This window comes from Mobula birostris, chromosome 5, assembly GCF_030028105.1.
Source record: "Mobula birostris isolate sMobBir1 chromosome 5, sMobBir1.hap1, whole genome shotgun sequence".
Classification (NCBI taxonomy): domain Eukaryota; kingdom Metazoa; phylum Chordata; class Chondrichthyes; order Myliobatiformes; family Myliobatidae; genus Mobula; species Mobula birostris.
The window spans coordinates 175,378,096-175,403,435 of NC_092374.1; the positions used below are offsets into that span (position 1 = coordinate 175,378,096).

The following is a 25,340-nucleotide window of genomic DNA, read 5'->3' on the forward strand; positions in this document are numbered from 1 at the left end:
GGCCTTTTCCTGTGCTGTGCTGTTCTGGTTCTCAGTGGAGAGATCAAGAGTCCAAAACCTATAGTCAAAGTTTTCAATAGCAAAGATAGGGGAGGGTCAGGTACAGCAGAGGGAAGGGTAAAGGTTTGCCAGACCTGATGAAAAGCCTCAAACCTGATAAATTAACCCAGTTAACAGGTAAAAGTTGCTGGTGAACGCAGCAGGCCAGGCTGCATCTCTAGGAAGAGGTACAGTCGACATTTCGGGTCTCGAAACGTCGACTGTACCTCTTCCTAGAGATGCTGCCTGGCCTGCTGCGTTCACCAGCAACTTTTATGTGTGTTGCTTGAAATTCCAGCATCTGCAGATTTCCTCGTGTTTGCGAAATTAACCCAGTTTCTCACTTATTGGTGTGGTCTGACTCACTGAACAGAGTGGATCCGTCCTCTCCTTCAACTCCGCGGTGAGAGGGTGAAGTAAAATTATCTGCGTAGACTGTTCAATTCAACGTAGGTCAAAAGTCTCTCCTAAATGTTTCTTTTGAAGAAAGCGCCTCTTGTTGGAGCATCTCTTCCTCAACTAAAGCAAACTCAGTTTGGTGTAATTCGGAGCAAGTTGGTATGTATTCCACCTGGAAACAGATGACGAGTGAGAATCTCGGCGTCTGATTGGTTCAGCTGCCCTCAGGCGCATATCAATAACAGACTGCACTAGAGTGAACGACTGAAGTTTGGTTTAATCGGTGGGAGAAACTGGTGGCAGATTGAGCGGAACTAGTGCTGGACGAAGAACGGTCGCGCTTGTGAGACCTGGGAGATTAAGAATGGGAGCTGGGGTTTACTTCTCTGTGTTAGCGACGGCTTTAATATGTGGAGCACAGGCTACAAAATGTGAGTTATCTGATAATAACATTTTAAATAATTTACTATTTGAACTCCCTGAAACCATTTGGCGTTATAATAGAGTATGTATTTATGTCTATATATGTTCTTAACCTTACAATGTTACGATAACTTTAACTTGTTTTAACAGAAAATATAGTCTGTGACAACCTATCTTCGGAATGTATCAATAATCCTAAACCCACTGCCCGTCTATATTGACAAACTGGGAACCAAGTTTATATTTTATGTCTCAAAATCAGGGAATTTGAGACGTTGGACCTTGATCCTTCCTGGAGAGAGGTCTGCCATCTGATCAGAGTGACAGCAGGTTGAAACTGTGAGTTAGTTGGGGAGAAACATCACGGGTTTGTAAAGAGTGGGTCCGCTCACAAACCTGGAGGAATATCTGAAGTGGGGACTGAGGTAGCGGACAGGACAGGTCTGCCTGTTTTTATATCAACTTCAGGAAGGGAATTGCTGTTGACCGGAGCTCATGGAGATGAAGGGGAGTGTTGGCAGGAGGCGAGAAATCGGGATAATGGCCAATAATGGCCAGCCACTCGGCTGGACAGGTGTGAAGGTCCAACTGTCCCGGGCTCTGATTACAGCCTGTCGATGGGGTTCTGGGGTCCATGATGGCCCAGAGCGGGAGTTCTCTGCGTGGCGGCGTTAGAACAATAAAGGGAGTGGGGAACCGAGTGATGGGTTCAGCCCACGCACTGATATCCCGGCCGGAGCCAGACGGACGGAATAGTAACGTGTGTGAATTGAGGCAGTGATCAAGGTCTGTGTACAGGGCCACTCAGGTGACCACGCGGACTCGGAGGTCCTGAACACGGCTGGTGGAGTTAGTGCCCCAAAACTGGAGTTTCAGTCCAGTAGGAGATCGGACACTGCGGTGGAAGGGGTGGGGGACATACTGGCCAGTGAGGGAGGGAGTGTGGTCTGCATTCTCACAACAGCAGCTGGATTACACAGTTCAGACAGTTCCTCACTGGGGTTTAAAGGCGAGGGGTGTTTGATATGTTTCCTTTAGGATATACGGTGTAGAGGGAATTATCGGGGCAGTAATTTTTTTTTCACGTCCCTGTACAGGTGCAGGGGTACCGAAGTACAGAAACACAAAATCCATTTATTGTAAATCACATTCTACAACACTACAACATACACAACATACACAGAGACAATAACAGTGACTAACACAATGTAAATTAAAACGTTCCAATCCCTGTCGAGGACATTTACCGTTAACACCTCCATTGCACCCGTGAACACCGCGTGTTCCTTCTCCACGGTTCCCCGGGCACCGATACCCAACTCTCCCGGAACATCGCCTGGTTGTCATCCCAGACGGAACCCTCCGCTGCCCGCTTCCTGGTCCTACGGATAGCTACATTTTTTCCCAGTCCCAGGATATCCCGCTCCCTCCTTGCCTACCTCCGTACTGGATGACCACACTATGAGGCGGGTAGAGGTAAAATGCAACCAGAAGGCGAGGACCAGTCCCTTCCCCTTGTCCCCACCCCAGATGTGCGAATAGGACTGCAGCCTCGTGTACTCCATGTACATCCGGTACACAATCTCTTCCAGCCCGTAGAAGTGACAAGTGGCTGAGAGATCCGTGTGCACTCACTAACTTCTACAGGGCACCGCTCAATGCAGAAACCCCCCATCTTCACCCCAAGTTCACCCGTACCAGGGAAGGACATCTTCGTAAAGAGAGTCCCATTGGATACCCTAGCGCTCACAGATGGGGAAACACCGACGGCCATTCGTGTCAGGACGGTGACAAGGGCTAGGAATTAGAGGGTATGGGGTAGAAACCGATACATTCATTTTCTACCCGCATCTCTGAATGACACTGGAAGTGGCAATGAGGTATGGAACAAATTCTGTGGGATTCATAACTCCGAATGAGCAGTTATGAGCCCATCCCGAGTCCCTCCACACACCTGAGTCACACCGACCTCCGATAAGACAGGACAGGGGGGTGGGGGCGTCCCTCCGCCAGCGGAGACATCTCCCGACCGGAGGGACAGGTTTCCAGATTTTAGCAGTCCTCATAGACGCCAGGCAATGCCTGCGCAGACCGGCCGATGCCCCTTGGCAAGGCGAGGCTCTGCTGAAGTCTGGCCGCTCAGCGTCAGAGGGAGGGAGGTCAGTGTGGTGAAGCCGCGGCCTGGATTGGAGTTGGAGCCCGGCTCGGGGTCAAACAGAGAAATGGGAAGGAGGACGAGGGGTGCGTGAATGAACGTGATGGGAGAAGGGGATTCGGAGGAGAGAAGAGAGCTTCACCTGTTGAGGTGTGAGGGAATTATCCCACTAGTTGGGAAGTCCAGAATCACAGAATTAGAGCAGGTCCTTCGGGATGAAGTTGGGAATCAGTTCCCGCACCAGAGTGTGGCAATATTGGAACTCTCTTCCTCGAGTGGTTATTTATGTGAGATTTTAATCTGACAGAGTCATGGAGTACTACAGTACAGAAATAGGCCCTTCGGCCCAACTAGTCCTCGCTGAACTGTTAATCTGCCCAGTCTCATTAACCTGCACCTAGTCAATTCTGATTGATGGTGTCTTGTTCGTCCATAAATTAAACAAATAGTGCAAAAAGAGACAGAACAATGGAGGTAGTGAGGTGGTGTTCATGGTTCATTGTTCATTCAGAAATCTGACGGCGGAGGGGAAGACGTTGTTTTTAAAACATTGAGTGTGTGTCTTTAGGCTCCTGTACCTCCTCCTCGATGGTAGAAATGAGAAGGGGGCATGTCCTGGAGCAACTCTTGTTCCTCGGAAATAGATAAAGTAACCCAAATGTGTTCTCTCGTTCTCTCTCTCTCTCTCACACACACACACACACACACTGAGAGAGCAAAGGGGAAAGAGCGAGATTGAGAGAGAACCTTTCCTCTTTGAATCATTTATCTCTCAAGACTTAGAATGTGAAAGGTGACAAATACGTTTCCAGAGAGAGACAAGAGAGAGGGTGAGACCGAGAGGAGCGGCAGGAAGCAGGCCCAGTGTTGACGTTAATCCTAACTCTATCCACCTCACCTACCCATAGGCTTGGTGTGTTCACTCATTGGGTTAAAATAGCTCGAACACCAATCTGTTGCGAAATTTGAGTTAGAAAATGTTCTGACTTATCTGGAAACAGAGGGCCGAATGGCCTGTTTCTGTGTTTTCCCTCTCTCTGTGCCGGGGTGGAAGTGGATGGTATGGAGTTGGATGAATTGGCCAGTGTAAATGTATTGCCTCGGTCTGGGACACTGGGGTGTGAACAGGTCCTGGTAGCAGTGGGATATTACATTGGAATTGCTCTATCTTTTCTCTGGTTAACCTGACATCTGGTGTCTTCACCAGCCCTGGGTGTGGTCAAGGGATTGTGAATAATGAACCAACACTGACAGCAAAGCCAGTAGTTACACAACTTTTCTGTCTGTGGGTGAAGCTGAGAGCTGAGTTGAAGTTGAGTCTCCTCTCCTGAGGTCAGAGGGTGGTCACTTCATCAGCTGCTGTCAAAAGCTCTGTCAGGTGGGTCTGTTGAAGGGTGACCTCACTGGGACCTGTGCTATGTCCAACATGCGGGTCCTGTAGGATGTGGAGCTTTGGGTCATCGCTCACCTTACCTCACTCCCATCTATTAGTTATGGAGAAGGCAGGGAGGAGCCCACAGACATGGCAAGGCCAGAGCTGGCTCAGCAGATCCCTACTATAGGCCAGATTCTTCTTCCCAAATACGCACCACCATCTGTGTGAAGAACCTACCCCAAATGTTCCTTTTAAATTGTCATCTCTAATCTTAAACCTCTACTCTCTTGCTTTTAGCACTCTTTCCCTGTGAAAAAGACTATAAGCTTTCATGCTGTCTGAGCCCTCATGATCTTATATACCTTTATCAGGTAACCTCTCAATCACCTACATTCTATGGAATAAAGTACTAGTCAGTGCAACCTTTCCTTGTAACTCAGGCCCCTAAATCCAGGCAATGTGCTGGCAAATCTGTTCTGCATTCTTTCTAGTTTAGTAACATCTTTCCTATAGCAGAGTGACCAAAATGACCAACAAGGAACTCGCACTTAAATTGCTTCAGTCATAGGGTCATTCATCACAGAAACAGGCCCTTCGGCCCATCATGTCCATGCAGGCTAACACATACTTATGTATATTCATTCTATTGATCAGCACTTAGTGCAGAGCCTTCTCTGCCTTAATGAATCCAGTGATCAGCCCAATGCTTTTCAAATGTTGTGAGAGTCTCCATCTTCATCACCCTCTCAAGTTCCTGATTTCAGTCACCCTCTTGGATGAAAGTTTTTCCTCAGATCTCTATCTAAACCTGCTGGTTTGTGTAGATTCAGCATGTCATCTGAAACTTTGACCAACTTCTACAGATGCACAGTGGAGAGTATCCTGACTGGTTGCATCATGGCCTGGTATGGAAACACCAATACCCAAGAACAGAAATGCCTACAAAATTTGTTGGATATAGCCCCATCCATCACAGGAAAAGTTCATCCCACCATTGATGACATCTACAAGGAGCACTGTCACATAAAGCAGCATCCATCATCAAGGACACCCACCATCCAGGCCATGTTCTCTTCTCACTGCTGCAATCAGGAAGGAGGCATGGGAGCCTTAGGTCCCACATCACCAGGTTCAGGGACAGCTATTACCCTTCAACCATCAGGCTCCTGAATGAGCTCAGCTCTGAACTGATGACTGAACACAACCTATGGTCTCACTTTCAAACACTCTGCAACTCATGTGCCCAGCATTGTTGATTGCTATTTATCTATTTATTTATTATTATTATAATTGCACTGTTTATTTTCTTTTGCACAATGGTTGTTCTTCAGTCTTTGTTTGTGTGTAACTTTGCATTGATTCTATTATATTTCTTTGTTCCGCTGTGAAGGTCTGCAAGAAAACTAATCTCAAAGTGGTATATGGTGACGTGTATATACATTGATGGTAACTTTACATTAAACTCTGAACTTGAAATGACAGAACTTAATGGGGCGATATTGTGGATGTTGGAGTCCCCAGTCTGCCAGCATGGTGCAGCACTGGGACTGGGACATGCAGATCCCTCCCCCAATGTCTCTCACTCACAAACTGGGAATCCTCATACTCTGATTTGATCTCACTCACCAGTCTTGAATCTTTCTCTACCACCACTTGGTCCCCGATTACTTTCACTGCTGTGAAGGTTAATGGCACTGGATCACATTTGTTATAATTGTGCAGCACAGAAAGATGCTTCAGACCCCACCAGATCCATGTTGACAAGACAGTTAACATGAGCAGTAAGTCTGCATCTGACAACTAAATTGGTGGTGTAGTGGATAGTGAAGAAATGTAACTTTGACAAATGTGAAGTGATTCATTTTGGTCAATTGAACCATGGCAAGACTTATACGATGATGGCAGAGCCCTGGGGACTGTTGCAGACAGAAAGACCTGGGGGTACAGGTACATGGTTCTCTGAAATTGGCAGCACAGGTAGACAGGGTGGTGAAGAAGACGTTTTACATGCTGGCCTTCATCAGTTGAAGCATTGAGTACAGGAATCTGACATCATTATAGAAGACATCGATTAGATCACACTTTGAGTACTGCGTACAGTTTTGATTCCCCCAGCAAAGGGAAGGAAGTCATTATGCTGGAAAGAGTGCAGTAAAGATTCACAAAAATGTTAAGGAGAGGCTGGGACTTGTACCCCTGGAGCATAGGATGTTGAGGGATGCTCTTAAAGAAAAATATAAAATCATGAGGGAAATAGACGATGTTAACGGTTACAGTCTTCTCCCCAGGTTCAGGGTGTCTAAAACTCGACAGCATAGACTTAACATGAGAGGGGAAGATTTAAAAGAGACCTGAGGAGCAACTTCTCCACGTAGAGAGACACGGTTACAATTACAATGTTTATTTTTTTAACAAAATAAACTTTATTCATAATAAAAGTACAATGTTTAAATGACATTCAGAAGGCACATGGCTAGAAAAAGCCAGAATAACATGAGCCAATACAAGCAAATGGGACTAGCTCAGAGACGTCTTTGTCCTGGTGAAAAAGTTGGGTCGAAAGACAGGTTTCCTATCTGTTTTGAACCACATTGACCCCTGACCCTGAAACCTTCATCCAGCAACGTCAAGGGTCAACGTGTTAATTTCTCTGAAAGGTGAATATTGCAACAACTTAACTGGTTTGCATTGTGAATACACCAGCTGTACGTCTCCATCTCCCTGCCGGGGATACTCAGTCCGTCCTGAATTTGCTAGCCCGGTAACCCCGGCAGTCAGAGAGTTGTCGAGAAAAGCATCTGATGTCTGCGACCAGGATTTACCCTGTCCCGACCACTGATGCTGTCAGTCATCAGGTGTCACTTCACGAGAACGCAGACTCGGCCGCTAGAGGGCGCACGGTGACCGACCGCCAATCACAAACAATAGAGTATCTGCAGATGCTGGAAATTACCGAGCAACAAATACAAAATGCTGGAGGAACTCAGCAGGCCAGTCAGCATCAAGGAAAAGAGTACAGTCGATGTTTTGGTCCGAAACCCTTTGGCCCACTGCCAGTCACGTGGATACTCCCAGCCCACAGGGAACAACATCCAGCTTTGCAATCAGTGATTGCTTGCGGTGTACTAAGATTCAGTGTTCGAGTGCCATCATGAAAGATCCTGCAATGCATAAATACATAAAGGTAATAAAAATAAAAACAATGTGAAATAAAGTGTTACAGGTACAGAGAAAGTGCAGTGCAGCAGTGTAACTGGTCTCTGAAAACTCGCAGCAACGCACACAAATTACTGGAGGAACTCAGCAGGCCAGGCAGCATCTATGGAAAAGAGTACCGTCGACGTTTCGGGCGAGGCCCTTCAGCAGGACTGAAAACTCACATTCATTCCTCTATTACATTTACTTGTATATAATGAGAACGGCATGGCCTATGTCACCCAGGCTGTTCTGAATTCATAACAGAGGAATGTCATTTTTATACTTAGTTGACTAGCATATACGGACATTGACCATTTGGTAAACTCTATGTTCAAATTCCTTACTTGCATGATCAATCACTATTCACAGTACAGGTGTTAAAATCAATAGAAATTATAAGCTAACAATGAATGAAACTTTGAAAATAACAAAGTTATTGTCCCTTAGTTTGTGTGTCCCTTCTGCTACATCCTTACTTTGTCTCCCTATGTAAATGGCTCCAGTCCCCAACTGTACAAAGAGAAGCTAGGCTCTTCAGACATTTTTTGCCTGGGTTGACTGCACACTAACCATCCTTGCCTGGAGATGTCTTAGCCCTTACCTTTCTGCAACTTCCACAGAGGCAGACAATGAGGAGCAAGATAATAAAGAGGTAGATTGTGAGGTCAAACAGCAATCTCACTGTACCAAGGAGCAATTCAATAGTCTTACAACAGTGCTGTAGAAGCTATCCTTGAGCCTGGCCTTTGATCAAGCTGTTTGCATGACTGAGACAGCAAGAAATATAGAGAGTTTATGTGTGATAGGCTTGACAGTGGTCAAAACTTTGCAATATCCTGTGGTCTTGGGCAGAGCAACTGCCATACCAAGATGTGTTGTATCTGGAAAGGATGCTCTCTATGGCGTATTTGTAAAAACAGGAAAGAGTCATCATGGATATGCCAAATTTCCTTAGCCTTCTGAGAAATCGAGGCATTGGTGGACCTTCTTTGCCATAGTGTCAATGTGGTTGGACCAGGACAAGCTATTGGTGAAAATTACACCTGGGAACTTGAAGTTGTCAGCCGTCTCCACCTCAGCACCATTGATACAGACAGGAACATGGGCCCCATCCACCGTGAAGTCAATGACTAGCTCTTTTGTTTTGTTGACATTGAGGGAAAAGATGTTGCTTTGCCCGAGGATGCCACCTGGTCCATTTGGTGAATTGAGAAGTTCTTAGGCTGAGGGGCACAGTCAGGTGAAGCCAGCGTGAGTCACATTTCAGTGAGACAGATTACACAGCAGTCCCTGAGTTCCTTTTAATACACGAGCGTAGCTTTAATTTCATCCCGTTTGTTTACAATGGCCTGGACTTGTGCCAGGTTTATACTGGGGTGGGGGGATTTGAACCTGTGTTGTTTCAGGCTCACTGCAGCCCAGCCCTCCTCCCACATTTCCTGGGAGAGTGACTATGGTCGGCACAGCAGTTGGAGTGTGGAATCACTGATCCAGAAGATAGACGAAGGTATCAGGTGAAGTCCAGGAATCAGTTCACAGTGTTGGGTGTTCTGGACATTTGGTCTTTAGTATCAGGTCATGGTATGGGCATTCCACATTATCAGGCCTTTCGTTCAGTTGTGCCCGGGATGGGATTGTGAGATAGGCCACTCCCACCGGTCAATGTTCATGTCTGGGTCAAGCCTTCAAAAGTCTGGTAGGTCACTCATCTATCCAAACATTGGAGACTGCATTTCCAGCGCTAGCAGTAAGTTCTCACTAGCTGAGCACTCCAGTAATTCGGGACCATTTTCAGCCTCACCGATTGGGTCCACTTGGGTTCGGGAGATTTAAGAGAACAGTTTAAGTAATTCTTACAGTCTTAGAATTGAGATTTAAAAGAGAATGACTATAATGAGGGAATCTGCTGGGGACAACCCTCAAAGAGTCACCACATTCTGGAACCATTTAACTCCTCAGTTATCAGTGAGCATTCTGAGTGATGAGTCCATTACTCTCACACAGTAAAATGAAAAAAACAGAAACATTACAAATAAGCATAAAAATAATTGTGATTCCTTTATAATTGCTTATATTCTGAAATAACCCTGTGAAAGTGCACAATCTAAAATAACTAATTATATAAACCAGATTACTGCAACCTGTGTCTACAGTTTAGTACAATGGCAAAGTTTTCACTTGTCAGATTTTAAGGAACTAATTTATTAGTGATTGCATTAGACTCATCAGAATCTGAGCGAATTACTGACTGGGGCACAGAAGGTGTCAGGACAAAGCCACTGAGGTTTACCCAAGGCCCAGTTAATGCTCATTGAAGACCTTGCCAGTACCTCACTATGACCACTTGGAAAGCAGTCAACACAGAAAATGTTTGACAGTGTGATTTTATCACAGTTTAATATTGAGCTTTATTCTGAATAATGTAATGATTTTAATGTTGTTTATTTTTTGGAATATAGTTTCATATTTGAGTTTATCTCAGATTTACTGTGATGTATTGCATATATTTACTGTGATTTATTGGTGGATTATTGATATATCAGATCAGGGGTTATTATTTGATAAGTTGGTTTATTGTTTAATTTTTGGGGGTCTAATCAGTATCTCAGTTTTTTTGTATTAAATCGTATTCATTTTGGTTTAATATTTGGAGTTACTTCAGTTAAGAGGTTTGTTATGTCAGGAGTTAAAACACAGAACAGTACAGCACACTATATTGTGTCAACCTTTTACCCTACTCCATGATCAATCTCACCCTTTCATCCTGCGCAGCTTATAGCTCTCCAGTTTTCTTACATCCATGTGCTTATCCAAGAATCTCTTAAATGTCCCAAATGGATCAGCCTTAACCACCACCCCTAGCTGTTATTGCTCTTATTTATTGCTGACCAATTTTATCTTGAGTTAGAGATTTAGTTCTGCTTAATAGCAAATTTATTGTCAGGCATACCCAGGGTATAAATGCCATGAAAATTAGTATTTTCCTCCAGCACAGTACATTATAGATATGCCAAACATAGACTAAAAGTAACATAAATTATACATAACTTGTGCAACAAGCATAACTACACCAGTGCAAGTTGAGAGAGAGGAAAATAAATATAGTCTGAGACAGTGTTACAGTTTTTCAGGTCTGTTCAAAATGGTGATCAGTTCATGGTGATCTGATGTTGGGATCAGAGTTTAAATCAGGATTTATCACTTTTGCAGCACTTGGTTAAATTTCAAGATTATGGTTCAGTATATTGGTTCATTTAGCAACAGTAATAAATCATTTACCATTTAACATCTGGTTATTTGGTGTATTTGAGTCTGCCATCTGGGCTCTGTGCTGTTCATTCATGGGTGACATGTGCCTGAACACACAATAAATTTTGTGTCACTGCCTTTACTCTGCTTTGACATTGATCCCAGCTGCATCCCGGGCTCCCCTCTCTCCATCTGCTCCCTGCTGGCCCCTGGGTTCACTCCCTCCCATTGTCTGGCATTTCCTCAGGCTCCCCCGCTATTCCCCACCACTTAGCTCTCTCCTTGCTCTCAGCTGATCACGTTTCTTCTCTCACAGACCTACATGAGAACCTCATGGCCTTTGTTGTCCAGGACCGCAGTCCTGACAAACAGTTCGATGTTTTGTTTGATGGCGATGAGATTTTGTACATGGACTTCAATCTGAAGAAGGAGGTGCCACGGATCCCCGAGTTTGCGAGCCATTATATGCGGGAAGGAGAGGCAGGGATCTCGGCTAATATCGCAATCTTGAAACGGAGTTTAAATGTTTACAAGAACCTGTCACAAGGGATCCCAGAACCTAAAGGTGAGAGAGTAGGGTATGGGGGTGGTGTCACTGAGCCCGGGGTAATGCGGGTCAGTCCGGGAACCAGCCTGGGACTGAGTGCCACTTCAACCCCTCCTTAGCCTCGGCTCCTGGCTGGTCCTTCACACAATCCAGCTGCTCTCCTTTAACCCTCGCATTCCCCAATCCTGGGAAACACTGCAACACCCCACTAGTCTGGGCCCTTCCACAGTTCACTCACTCAGGGCCAATACCTCTTGGGTTCTGGAGAAACAAATAACCTGCTGGAGGAACTCAGTGGGTTAAAGTTCAAAGTACATAGGCTATGTACATCCTTGAGATTTGTCTCTTTCAAGCAGCCACAAAATAAAGAAACACAATAGAGCCCATTTAAAAAAATCTACACTACAAAGAATATCAACACCCAGTGTGCGAGAAAAGAACAAATTGTGCAAAGAGTAAAAAATAAACAAATAACACAAAACAGCACACACAAAACGCTGGAGGAACTCAGCTGGTCAGGCAGCATCTATGGCAAAGAGTTAATAGTCACTGTTTTGGGCCAAGACCCTTCATCAGGACTGAGAAAGAAGGGAGAAGCTGCCGGAATAAAGAGCTGGGGGGAGGGGAAGGAGGCTAGCTGGAAGGTGATAGGTGAACCCAGGTGGGAGGGAAAGGTCGAGGGCCGGAGAGTAAGGAATTTGATAGGAGAGGAGAGTGGACCAGAGGAGAAAGGGAAGGAGGAGGGTCCCGGGGGAAGTAACAGGCAGGTGAAAAGAGGGAAAAGCTCAGAGTGGGGAACAGAGGAAGAAGGGAAGGGGGAAATTTGTTTACTGGAGGAGAAATTGATATTCATGTCATCAGGTCGGAGGCTACTCAAGATGGAATATAAGGAGCTGCCCTCCACCCTGAGGGTGGCCTCATCTTGGCACAATAGCACACAGACCATGAAACGCAGAGTCCCTGAAAGTAAGTCCTCAGATATGGAGCCAGGCAGCATCTGTGGGGGGAAATGGACAATTAACATTTCAGATCGAGATCCTTTAATCTTGAGGTCGATGAGGTTGGTGGAGGAGTGTGAATAGGTGATGAGCTGTGAGGAGATGGGGGGAGTGTGAGGGGGTGACAGGGTCTGGGGAAGTGTGTGTTGGGGGGGTGATGGTGTAGATTTTACTAATGCAAGTCACTGCTGGCAAACACCTGAGACCAGATGCTGTGGCCAAGATAAACCAACCATTTCATTATCTCACCCAATGTTTGGTTGGAAATCTGAAAACACATTTTTGTTGTCCCCGCTGGGTTCCCATTGGGTGTGGGCTGGTCTGGGTCTCTCCGTCCTACACTCCCACCCCCACACATTAGATTTTCTGTGCCCTTTCACCTTGGTTAACCTGTATTCACGCTGTCTGCCCACAGTTCCCCCTCAGACTGCCATGTACCCCGAGGAACCCGTGGAGTGGGGTCAACCCAACACTTTGATCTGTCTGGCTGATGGATTCTATCCTCCGAGCATCAGGATGACGTGGAAACGGAACAAGAATCCTGTGACCGGTGGAGTCAACACCACAGAGTACTACCTGAAGAGCGACTCCTCCTTCCAGAGATTCTCCTACCTGAGCTTTGTGCCAAGTCCTGGAGATATGTACTCCTGCCATGTGGAGCATGAGGCTATGAAGGAGCCAAGGGTTGTCTTCTGGGGTTAGTATGGACCAGGTTACCAACGGGAGGTGGGAGCTGATTCCAAGGTAGTTCTAAGGTCACCTGCTCTATTAGAAAGGCCTTAGCTTTCTGTTCCAGCCATAAGCAGGTGATCCTGTGTAAATACCATGTACTCTGGGTATTTGGGGCATGGGGTGAGTACAGGTGCGTACTGTGTTGACTGGAAAAGAAAATAAATTCCATGATGCTGGAAATCTGAAAGATCAGGGAATGCTGGAATCACTCAGCAGGTCAGGTGGCATCTGTGGGAGAGAAACCCTTCATCAGAACTTGGGAAGTGAGAAAAGAAGAATGTTAAGTTGCAGAGATGGGGCAGGATGGTGTGACCAGGGGAAGCTCCTGGTCCAGGTGATACAGTAACTCATCGCACCCTATAATGAAAGAATGTTGGTGAATCATAGGTAATCTATCTGATGAAGTGTGAACAGATGGGCAGGAAGGAGGGCAGAAGAAAGAAACAAAATACTGAAACTATGAGATAGAGAACTGAAATACTGTAGATCTGAAATCTGAGACTCAAGCAGGGCCTGTGAAGAGGAACTGAGTTATCTTTGCCAGTTAGTGGTCTTGCATCAGAATGAAGAGGAATGCTGGTTGTCTGGAATAGCTGAATTAATTGCTGAGTGATGATAGCAGCAATGTGACTTAGATTTTTACGCTGAGGCTTCAGTGGATCAGTGTGGGAAATCAGAGTGGGAGTGGAATGGAAAATTAAAGTAATTGGAGGATTTGGGCCACCCTATGGACTGAAAGAGATTTTCTGTACAATAGTCAGCCAGACTGTGTTTGGCTTCTCCAATGTAAAATCATAAGGTTTAGGAATAGGTCATAGGAGGCAGTCGTCAATCCCAGGGGATCATAAAAAACAGAACATAGAGACATAGAAAACCTACAGCACAATACAGGCCCTTCGGCCCACAAAGCTGTGCCAAACATGTCCTTGCCTTAGAAATTACCGAGGCTTACCCATAGCCCTCTATTTTTCTAAGCTCCATGTACCTATCCAGGAGTCTCTTAAAAGACCCTATCGTTTCCGTCTCCACCACCGCCGCCAGCAGCCCATTCCACACACTCACCACTCTCTGCGTAAAAAACTTACCCTGACATCTCCACTGTATCTAATCATGGGTTTGCATGTGTCGTGGATGGTGTCCTCTCCAGGGCGCAAGCCTGGGTGGGAAGATTTGAAGAACCGGCTGTTGCCCATGCAGTGAGTTCCATCTCTCCACATCACTGATGTAGTCCAAGGGAAGGGCAAGCATTGATAGAGCTTGTCACCAGTGTCGTCACAGAGGTTGCCAGAGTGAAGTTGTAAACAACATCAAACTGCCTTAGGGACCCCAGCTCCAGATTTCTTCCTCCAGGTTTACTCCTGAAGCCTTTCCCATGAGTGGGTATGGCCGCAAGGCAGTGGAGGGTTAAAATCTGAGTTTTCCTTCTCTTAGGTGGGCTGCCGTCCAAGGCTGATGAGCCCTACCTGCCTGAAACAACTGGTTTTGAGGTGTCAGTGGTCTGCCTTTGCCTCTTCTCTTGTCAGTAGAAACAGTTCTGTTGGGTCTAGTAGCTATGCCACACGTGAAGGCCAAGGGTTGGATTCGGTTGTCAGAGGCTGTTAGAGTCGCACGCCATTTGGAGCACTTTATAGGTAGTGGGAGCTTATCCCCACTACCACCCCGGCTATGACTACCTTAGGAACCTCAGGAGCAGGTAAAGACCTACTGAACCTAATTTTCACAACACGGGAAGAGGCCATCAGTCTATCAGGTCACTGCCAGCTCCCAGCAGAGGAAATCCAGTAACCCTGATCTCATTCCCTCTCACAGCCAAAGAGTCATAGACACTACAGCAGTCTTAGGGATGTGGGAAGAAAATGGACCTTCACGGGGAAATCCACAGTCACAGGGAGAATACAGAAACACCGCACCTACAGCACCGGAGTTTGGGATCTGCAAACTGTCCAGAGGCACCAATTTAGGACAGGCATCAAATCAGAGCGAGGGTCAGAGAACGAAGTCTCCACCTGGCCTGTGGGGCAAATGGTTACTCACTATCAGAGAAAGACCTAGATAGCAGAGTGGGATGGTGGGCTTACAGGACAACTTATCAGCCGTCTTTGGGAGAACATAGAACATAGAAATCCACAGCGCATTACAGACCCTTCGGCCCACACTGTCGTGCTGTTCATGTAACTTACTCTAGAAACTGTCTAGAATTTCCCTACTACATAGCCTTCTAGTTTTCTAAGCTCCGTGTACCTACCTAAGAGACTCTTAAAAGACCCTGTTGTATCCGCTTCCACTACCATCGCTGGCAGTGCATTCCACGCACCCACCACCCTCTGTATGAAAAATTTACCTCTAATATCCCCCTTGTACCGACTTCCAAGCACCTTAAGCCTGTGCCCTCTTGTGGCAACCATTTCAGCCCTGGGAAAAAGCCTCTGACTATCCACACGATCAATGACTCTCATCATCTTATACACCTCTATCAGGTCACCTCTCATCCTCCGTCACTCCAAGGAGAAAGGGCCGAGTTCACTCAACCTATTCTCATAAGGCATGCTCCCCAATCCAGGCAACATCCTTGTAAATCTCCTAAATCCTTCCTGTAATGAGGTGACGAGATCTGAACACAGTACTCCAAGTGGGGTTTGCCCAAAGTCTTATATAACTGTGACATTACCTCACGGCTCTTGAACTCAATCCTCTGGTTGATGAGCCTTCTTAACAACATTCCCTCTGAGGACTGAGGGTGGGAAGGACAGTGAGGCTGAGTGGAGGGAAGGAGGGGGAGGTGTGACAGTTACTCTAAATTTCCAGCATCTGCAGAATCCATTGTATATAAAATGAAAACCTTATGTTATTCACCTGGACTGGGAATATAGTGTCAGTGGCCTTGGGTGATGGTACAGTTGGTTTCACACCACAGTACTGGTACTTGAGTGCCTTCAGCCGCTTGGAGTGTGAAGTCAGATGTACTTTCTGAGGGCAGCAAGGGCTGAGGACAGGTAATTTGAAGAGGGGGGACTTCAATCAGGTCCACTGCCGAAGGATAAAAGGCAGAAGTAGTTTACAAGAGTGTAATAGAGCTTTGATCGGCAGCCAATCAGCATTTGGGGCTCATTAGTAAGAGCAAATTAAAGGAAGGCAGGGGCAAACACAGTGGCTGTGGTCTGAGTGAGCATAGTCAGAGTGGTGATCTCAAGGCTTTAGCTCTTCGAGGCTTCACTCAGAGAAAGGAAAGGAAAGAAAAGCTCAATTTTTTTTTCATTCTCTTCTTTATATCTGCTCAGCTGTGACAATAGGGATGCCAGGCAGGATAGTGAGACGCTCCTCTTGCGGGATGTGGGAAGGAATGGAGATCGCCAGTATCCCTGATGACTACAACTGTGAGAAGTGCATCCAGCTGCAGCTTCTAACAATCCGGAGTTGGGATTGGAAGAACTCCAGATCATTCGGGAGAATGAAGGGTGATAGATAGGACACAGAGAGAGGTAGTTACACCCAAGGTGCAGGATGCAGGAAACTGAGCGACAGTTAGCAAGGGGAAAGGGGTAAAGGTTCCAATGCAGAGTACCCCTGTGGTCATCCCCCTCAATAACAGCAATATCACTTTTCATACTGTCAGGGCAGATGACCTAACAGAGGAAAGACACAGTGATCGGGTCTCTGGCACTGAGTCTGTCTCTGTGACTCTGAAGAGAAGGAGTGAGAAGAGGCACAATGATGTGATAGGGGATTCATTATTCAGGGGAATGGACGGGCCGTTCTGTGGGTGAGAACGAGATTCCTGTATGATATGTTGCCTCTGGGGTTTCAGGGTCCGGGATATTTTGGACTGAGTCCTCAGCATTCTTAAGTGGGAGGGTGAACAGCCAGAAATCCTGGTCCATGTAGGTACCAATGACCTGGATAGAACAAGTGATGAGGTTCCGCATAGGGATTTCAGGGAGATAGGTGATAAATTAAAGGGCAGGACCTCCAAAGTTGTGATCTCAGGATTGCTACCCATGCCATGTGCTAATGAATCTAGAACTAGAAAGATTATACAGTTTAATATGTGGCTAAGGAGTTGGTGTAGGAGGAAGGGCATAAGATTTTTGGATCATTGGGCTCTCTTCCAGGGAAGGTGGGATCTGTACGGAATGGACGGTTTGCACCTGAACTGGAGGGGACTAATATCCTAGCGGGAAGGTTTGTTAATGTTGCATGGTGGGGTTTAATCTAGAGTTGCAGGGGATGGGGACCAGAGTGCCAGAACAGTTAGCGGAGAGTTTGTGAAGGCAGATGTTGGTAAGACCTCAGGCAAAGTCAGGGATAAAAAGGTTGAGCACAGTTTGACAAGTGCCCTGGGCTCCCTATATTTCAATGCAAGAAGTTCCGTAGGAAAGGTGGATAATAGTGCTGAAGATGAGATAGCTGGTTTACAAACAGAGGCGATGTGTAGTGAGGAGGGGCTGTTGATAGGGCAAAATTGCAGTCAACAGGATGAGTTACAATGTAAAAGGCGGACAAAAGCGAAAAGGGTGAATTCAGGACTGAAGGTGTTGTATCTGATTGCGTGCAGTATATGGAATATGGTAGATAAACTTGTAGCACAGTTGCAGATTGGCAGGAATGATGTTGTAGGCATCACTGAATCGTGGCTGAAAGATTACTGTATACTGTAGCTGGGAGCTTAATGTCCAAGGATACACATTGTATCAAAAGGTTAGGCAGGAAGGCAGAGCGGGTGGTGTTGCTATGTTGCTAAAAAATGAAATCAAATGATTAGAAAGAGATGACAGAGGGTGGGAAGTTGTTGAATCATTGTGGATAGAGCTAAGGAACTGCAAAGGGAGTTGTATACAGACCCCCAAACAGTAGTAAGGATGTGGCCTACAAATTACAATGGGAGACAGAAAATGCATGTCAAAAGGGCAATGTTAGAATAGTCATGGGGGATTTCAATATGCAGATAGATTGGGAAAATCAGGTTGGTGCTGCATTCCAGGAGTGGGAGTTTCTAGAGTGCCTAGGGATGGAATTTTAGAGCATCATGTGGTTGGGCTCCCTACAGGATCAGTTATTCTGGATTGGGTATTGTGCAATGAACCAAAATTGATTACAGAGCCTAAGGTAAAAGAACCCTTGAGGAAAGAGATCATAATATGAAGGGTGATTGATAAGTTCGTGGCCTAAGGTAGAAGGAGTCAATTTTAGAGAACCTAGCACATTTATTTTTCAACATCGTCCCCTCTTACATTTGCACACTTAGTCCAGCGGTCGTGGAGCATATGGATCTTGGACCTCCAGAAAGGGTTCACAGCAGGGGAGACTGATAAGTTCGTGGCCTAAGGTAGAAGGAGATGTGTTAACCACAGGAATTCTGCAGATGCTGGAAATTCAAGCAACACACATCAAAGTTGCTGGTGAACGCAGCAGGCCAGGCAGCATCTCTAGGAAGAGGTGCAGTCGACGTTTCAGGCCGAGACCCTTCGTCAGGACTAACTGAAGGAAGAGTGAGTAAGAGATTTGAAAGTGGGAGGGGGAGGGGGAGATCCAAAATGATAGGAGAAGACAGGAGCTCTTGTTACATGCACATGCAAGTCAACTCTTTGAGTGATTATGCAGAAAGTTTGAAGCTAATAACTCATCAGGGGTGATTGATAGGTTCGTGGCCTAAGGTAGAAGGAGGTGAGTTATTAACTTCAAACTTTCTCCATAATCACTCAAAGGGTTGACCTGCATGAGCATGTAATCAGAGCTGTATAACTCATTTCCTTCTACCTTAGGCCACGAACTTATCAATCACCCCTTGTATGATCAAATTCACCCTGAAATTTGAGAAGGAGAAGCTAAAATCAGATGTATCAGTATTACAATGGGGTAAAGGGAATTACAGAGACATGAGAGAGGGGTTGGCCAGAGTTGATTGGAAAAGAACACTGGCAAGGATGATGTCAGAGCAGCAATGGCTGTAATTCCTGGAAGTAGTTCAGAAGGCACAGGATATATAAATCCCAAAGAGGAAGAAGTAGGTGTACAAGATGATGAGAGGCATTAATCTTGTGGATAGTCAGAGGCTTTTCTCCAGGGCTGAAATGGCTAACATGAGAGGGCACAGTTTTAAGGTGCTTGGAAGTAGGTACAGAGGAGATGTAGGGGTAGGTTTTTTACGCAGAGAGTGGTGAGTGCGTGGAATGGGCTACTGGCGGTGGTGGAGACGGAAACGATAGAGCCTTTTAAGAGACTCCTGAATAGGTACATGAAGCTTAGAAAAATAGAAGGCTATGGGTAAGCCTAGGTAATTTCTAAGGTAAGGACATGTTCAGCACAGCTTTGTGGGCCATAGGGCCTGTATTGTGCTTTAGGTTTTCTATGTTCCATGTTCTAAGTACTCTGAAGAAAATAAGACCATAAGACCATTAGATATAGGAGCAGAAGTAGGCCATTCAGCCCATCGAGTCTGCTCCACCATTCAATCATGGGCTGATCCGATTCTTCCAGTCATCCCCACTCCCATGCTTTCACCCCATACCCTTTGATGCCCTGGCTAATCAAGAACCTGTCTGTCTCTGCCTTAAATACACCCAATGACTTGGCCTCCACAGCTGCTCATGGCAACAAATTCCACAGACTTACCACCGTCTAACTAAAGTAATTTCTCCACATCTCAGTTCTAAAAGGACATCCCTCAATCCTGAAGTCATGCCCTCTTGTCCTAGGATCCCATACCCTGGGAAATAACTTTGCCATATCTATTCTTTTCAGGCCTTTTAACATTCAGAATGTTTCTATGAGATCCCCCCCTCATTCTCCTGACCACCAGGGAATACAGCCCATGAGCTGCCAGATGTTCCTCATACGGTAACCCTTTCATAGTCATAGTCATACTTTATTGATCCCGAGGGAAATTGGTTTTTGTTACAGTTGCACAATAAATAAATAAATAGTAATAAAACCATAAATAATTAAATGGTAATATGTAAATTATGCCAGTAAATTATGAAATAAGTCCAGGACCAGCCTATTGGCTCAGGGTGTCTAACCCTCCAAGGGAGGAGTTGTAAAGTTTGATGGCCACAGACAGGAATGACTTCCTATGACGCTCCGTGTTGCATCTCGGTGGAATGAGTCTGTGGCTGAATGTACTCCTGTGCCCAACCAGTACATTATGTGGTGGATGGGAGACATTGACCAAGATGGCATGCAACTTGGACAGCATCCTCTTTTCAGACACCACCATCAGAGAGTCCAGTTCCATCCCCACAACATCACTGGCCTTCCGAATGAGTTTGTTGATTCTGTTGGTGTCTGCTACCCTCAGCCTGTTGCCCTAGCACACAACAGCAAACATGATCGCACTGGCCACCACAGACTCATTCCTAGAATCATTTTTGTGAATCTTCTCTGAACCCTCTCTAGAATCAGTATATCCTTGCTAAAATAAGGAGCCAAAAACTGCACACAATACTCCAAGTGTGGTCTCACAAGTGCCTTATAAGAGCCTCAACATCACATCCCTACTCTTATATTCTATACCTCTAGAAATGAATGCCAACATTGCATTCACCTTCTTCACAACCGACTCAACCTGGAGGTTAACCTTTGGTGTATCTTGCACAAAGATTCCAAGTCTCTTTGCATTTCTGCATTTTGAATTCTCTCCCCATCTAAATAATAGTCTGCCTATTTATTTCTTCCACCAAAGTGCATGACCAAACACTTTCCAACATTGTACTTCATTTGCCACTTCTTTGCCGATTCCCCTAAACTATCTAAGTCTCTCTGCAGCCTTTCTGTTTCCTCAACATTACCCGCTCCTCCACCTGTCTTTGTATCATTGGCAAATTTAGCCACAAATCCATTAATACTGTAGTTCAAATCATTGACATACATCGTAAAAAGCAGCAGTCGCAACACCGGCCATGATACAACCATGGCTAACAAGAAAAGTCAAAGCCAACATAAAAGCCAAAGAGAGAGCATATAATAGAGCAAAGATTCTTGGGAAGTTAGAAGATTGGGAAGCTTCTAAAAACCAACAGAAGGCAACTAAAAATACATTAAGAAGGTAAAGATGGAATAAGAAAGTAAGCTAGCTAATAATGTTAAAGAGGATACCAAAAGTTTCTTCAGATTTATATAGTGTAAAAGGGAGGCGAGAGTGGATATTGGACTGCTGGAAAATAATGCTGGAGAGGTAGTACTGGGGGACAATGAAATAGTGGGTGCACTGAATATGTATTTTGCATCAGTTTCACTGTAGAAGACACTAGCAGTATGCTGGGAGTTCCAGGTATAAGGGGGCATGAAGTGTGTGAAGTTGCCATAACTAGAGAGAACGTTCTTGGGAAGCTTAAAAGTCTGAAGGTGGTTAGATCACCTGAACTGGATGGAAGTCACCCCAGAGTTCTGAAAGAGGTGGCTGAAGAGATTGTTGAGGCATTACTAATGATCTTTCAAGATTCACTAGATTCTGGAATGATTCCGGAAGAATGGAAAATTGCAAATGTCACTCTACTCTTCAAGAAGGGAGAGAGGCAGAAGAAAGGAAATTATAGGCTAATTAGTCTGACCTCAGTGGTTGGAAAGATGTTGGAGTCGATTGTTAAGGATGAGATCTCAGGGTACTTGGAGATACATGATAAAATATGCTGTAGTCAGCAGGGTTTCTTCAAGGGAAAATCTTGCCTGACAAATCTGTTGGGATTCTTTGAAGAAATAACAAGCAGGATAGACAAAGGAAAATCAATTGATGTTGTGTACTTGGATTTTCAGATGGCCTTTGACAAGGTGCCGCACATGAGGCTGCTATAAGCTATGAAGGTATTACATGGTATTACAGGAAAAATTCTAGCATGGATAAAGCAGTGGCTGATTGGCAGGAGGCAAAGAGTGAGAATAAAGGGAGCCTTTTCTGGCTGGCTGCCGGTGACTAGTGGTGTTCCACAGAGGTCTGTGTTGGGACCGATTCTTTTCATGTGATAGTCAATGATTTGGATGATAGAATTGATGGCTTTGTTGCAAAATTTGCAGATGATATGAAGGTAGTTAGAGGGCAAGTAGTTTTCAGGGAGTAGAGAGGCTACAGAGGACTTAGACAGATTAGAAGATTGGACAAAGAAATGGCAGACGGAATTCAGTGTTAGGAAGTGTGTGGTCATGCACTTTCGTAGAAGAAATCAAAGGGCTGACTATTTTCTAAATGGAGAGAAGATACATAAAACTGAGGTGCAAAAGGACTTCGGAGTCCTTGTGCTGGGTTCCCTAAAGGTTAATTTGCAGGTTGAGTCTGTGGTGAGGAAAGCAAATGCAATGTGAGCATTCATTTCAAGAGGACTAGAATATAAAAGCAGGAATGTAATGTTGAGACTTTATAAAGCACTGGTGAGGCCTCACTAGGAGTATTATGAGCAGTTTTGGGCTCTTTATCTTTGAAAGGATGTGCTGAAACTGGAGAGGGTTCAAAGGGTTTCATGAAATTGCTTCCAGGATTGAATGGCTTGTCATATGAAGAGTATTTGATGGCTCTGGGCCTGTTTTCACCAGAATTCAGAAGAATGAAGCATGACCTCATTGAAACCTATCAAATGGTGAAATGCCTTGATAGAGAGGATGTGAAGAGGATGTTTCCTCTGGTAGGAGAGTCTAAGACCAGCGGACACAGCTTCAGAATAGAGGGGCATCCATTTAGAACGGAATTTGAGAAGGAATTTCTTCAGCAAGAGAGTGGTGATCTGTGGAATTCTTTGCCACAGGCAGCTGTGGAGGCCTAGTCATTATGCATATTTAAGGCAGAGGTTGATAGATTCTTGATTGATCCGGGTTGAAGGGATCACGGGAGAAGGCAGGAGATTTGGGCTGAGAGGAAAATTGGATCAGCTATGATGAAATGTTGGAGCTGACTAGATGGGCCAAATGGACTAATTCTGCACCTATATCTATGGTCTTATATAAGGAGTTCTGTATCAGGATGGGATTGGAAGCTGGAAACAGTTTGAATAATTTTTGAGCTAACTATACAGATGATTGAAGAGGAAGGGTGTGGGACATGCAGAGTACTACTTTCCACTTGCTGAGACAATAGGAATGCTAAGTGTTTACTATTTTGTATCTGTGAGTCTTTCGCTTAACCAGTTCTGTCTCTTTTGATATCTTAGGGAGCGGAACTGTGTGATCTCTGTCCCTTTAACATCTTTTCTACAATATTTACACACTACCGCAAGTATGGGTCTACCAATATCTCGTATCATTCCAGCTGCGGGCCTTGAGTAGACCATAGACCACAGGCTCACTGATGTGTGTGGACAGGGGTTTGCCAGTGTTGGGGAGGGGTGTTAGTGTTGGGCCATGCTCTCCTTCAGCAAGGTAAGTTTGGTGAATGAACACTCACTGTGTGTCCACTGTATGTTTCACTGTGAGCTCTCACCCTTCAGTTGTCTCTCCCTAGAACCTGAGGTACCTGAGGAAGCTTCCGGCCCAGGAACCGTGATCTGTGCACTGGGACTCTCCCTGGGAATCATCAGTGCCGTGGTTGGAATCATCCTACTGATCAAAGAGAGGCAGCGTCTGCAGGCTCAGCAGCAGGGCATCTAGGGGTGAGTGTTGGGCCCAGTGAGGACTCCCGGTTTGTGTATGGGGTTCTGCCCTTGGAAGAAATCCTCAGTCAGAGAACTCCATAGGAGCCATGTATCTATTATCTGTCTGTCTGTACTGTATTTGTGTTGTGCAGTTATATAATGGGTTATGGCAATTTGTCACATGGGTTGGGGCGTGGTAGAAGAATATGAGTATAATCACATATTCACACTTTGTGTTGTTAGTTTGAGTTAGAGAGAAACTTAGTCGGGGACATGGATATTTTTTGTTGACCGCTAACTTCACTTACCTGGCTTGTTTCGCTTATTTCACTATCACTATGTTAGTTTTGTTAGTTTTTTTAATCGCTATACAAGATCGTACCTCTTTGCTGTTTTCGTAATAAAGGGTCACACATACATTTTTCAGCTTGGAACTCAGTTACTGTATTTGGAAGAGTATCATACAATGTCGAATCCCTCACTCAATGTCTCTGTGGTTTTGGCTTGTTTTTCAAGTAACCACTGCACTTTGTCAACAAAAAAAAAAGTTATACCAAATGAACACCACTCTACAGTGAAGGATTGCCGCAGACCCGTTGGTGAAACTGGAGCAGCTTGTGGTAGGATTATCTGCGACCTTTTGTTGATTCATACTGTGTTCAAACATTCATAAAGGCTTTTGAAAACAGTGTTGAAGGAAAGACTGACAGCCAAAGTGACTGCCTCTGTTTCCTTGACCAGTACATTAGGGGTTGCCCTAGAGAACTTGTCAGAAGTTACTAGCATGACACCCCTAAGAAAGGATAGGTCAAAGCTAAGGTTTTACTACAGGGGACATTTGGTAATGAACAAAATTGCATCTGCCTACATGCAAAAGGTTCTTTCTTTGGTACTTATTAAAGCTGAAAACATGAAGGCTATTCAAGACTGCAGTCTTTTTCTTGAGAGACTGTTGCAATGCTATGGAAGAAGTGAAGTACATGAGTTGGATGGACATGTCTGCCAATATGTCGATAGTTATAAAGAAATTGCCCTATATGTTGGGGATAAATGGGGAACAGTGGTCTGGAAAATGCAGGAAGGGCACAACTGTAAGTCTCCTTTCACTGACATTCATCAAAGTTGCTGGTGAACGCAGCAGGCCAGGCAGCATCTATAGGAAGAGGTACAGTCAATGTTTCGGGCCAAGACCCTTCGTCCTGATGAAACTTCGACTGTACCTGTTCCTATAGATGCTGCCTGGCCTGCTGAGTTCACCAGCAACTTTGATGTGTGTTGCTTGAATTTCCAGCATCTGCAGAATTCCTCGTGTTTGCATTTCACTGACATTGTTGCTTTTATTGAAAGGCAGGTAAAGATCATAACAGACCTGTTATCTGAGAATTTACAGATGCTCCATCACCTACAGTAAACAAAGGCGTGAACTAGAAAAAGTCACAATTTCGTTCTAAGGCTAAAGGAAGCAGTCTTGCCATGACTGTGGCCACTATGAGAAGTAAAACTAAAATTGAACCTGGAACTAATGGAAGGGAAATGATTTCATCAGTCTAAGGGGGCTGTCTGTTCTGTGAGGTTGAACTTACATTGGATTTGTGCCCTCATGGAGAAAAGGGTTCAGAGTGAGAAGATTGCCTTCCTAAAGAAAAATGATGTCTGTTTTGCAACACACACACAC

General features: G+C 45.2%; 1 protein-coding gene across 1 annotated transcript in view; it reads left to right on the forward strand.

The window, feature by feature from the left end:
* The first annotated feature begins 697 nt into the window (after positions 1-697).
* Positions 698-25,340, forward strand: part of LOC140198066 (H-2 class II histocompatibility antigen, A-U alpha chain-like) — a 37,516-nt gene continuing 12,873 nt past the window's right edge. The window contains exons 1-4 of the mRNA XM_072258933.1: positions 698-869; positions 11,155-11,403; positions 12,799-13,080; positions 23,536-23,683. Coding sequence (XP_072115034.1) covers positions 803-869; positions 11,155-11,403; positions 12,799-13,080; positions 23,536-23,681 — 744 coding nt within the window. The 5' untranslated portion in view covers positions 698-802 and the 3' untranslated portion in view covers positions 23,682-23,683. The remainder of the gene's footprint in view (positions 870-11,154; positions 11,404-12,798; positions 13,081-23,535; positions 23,684-25,340) is intronic.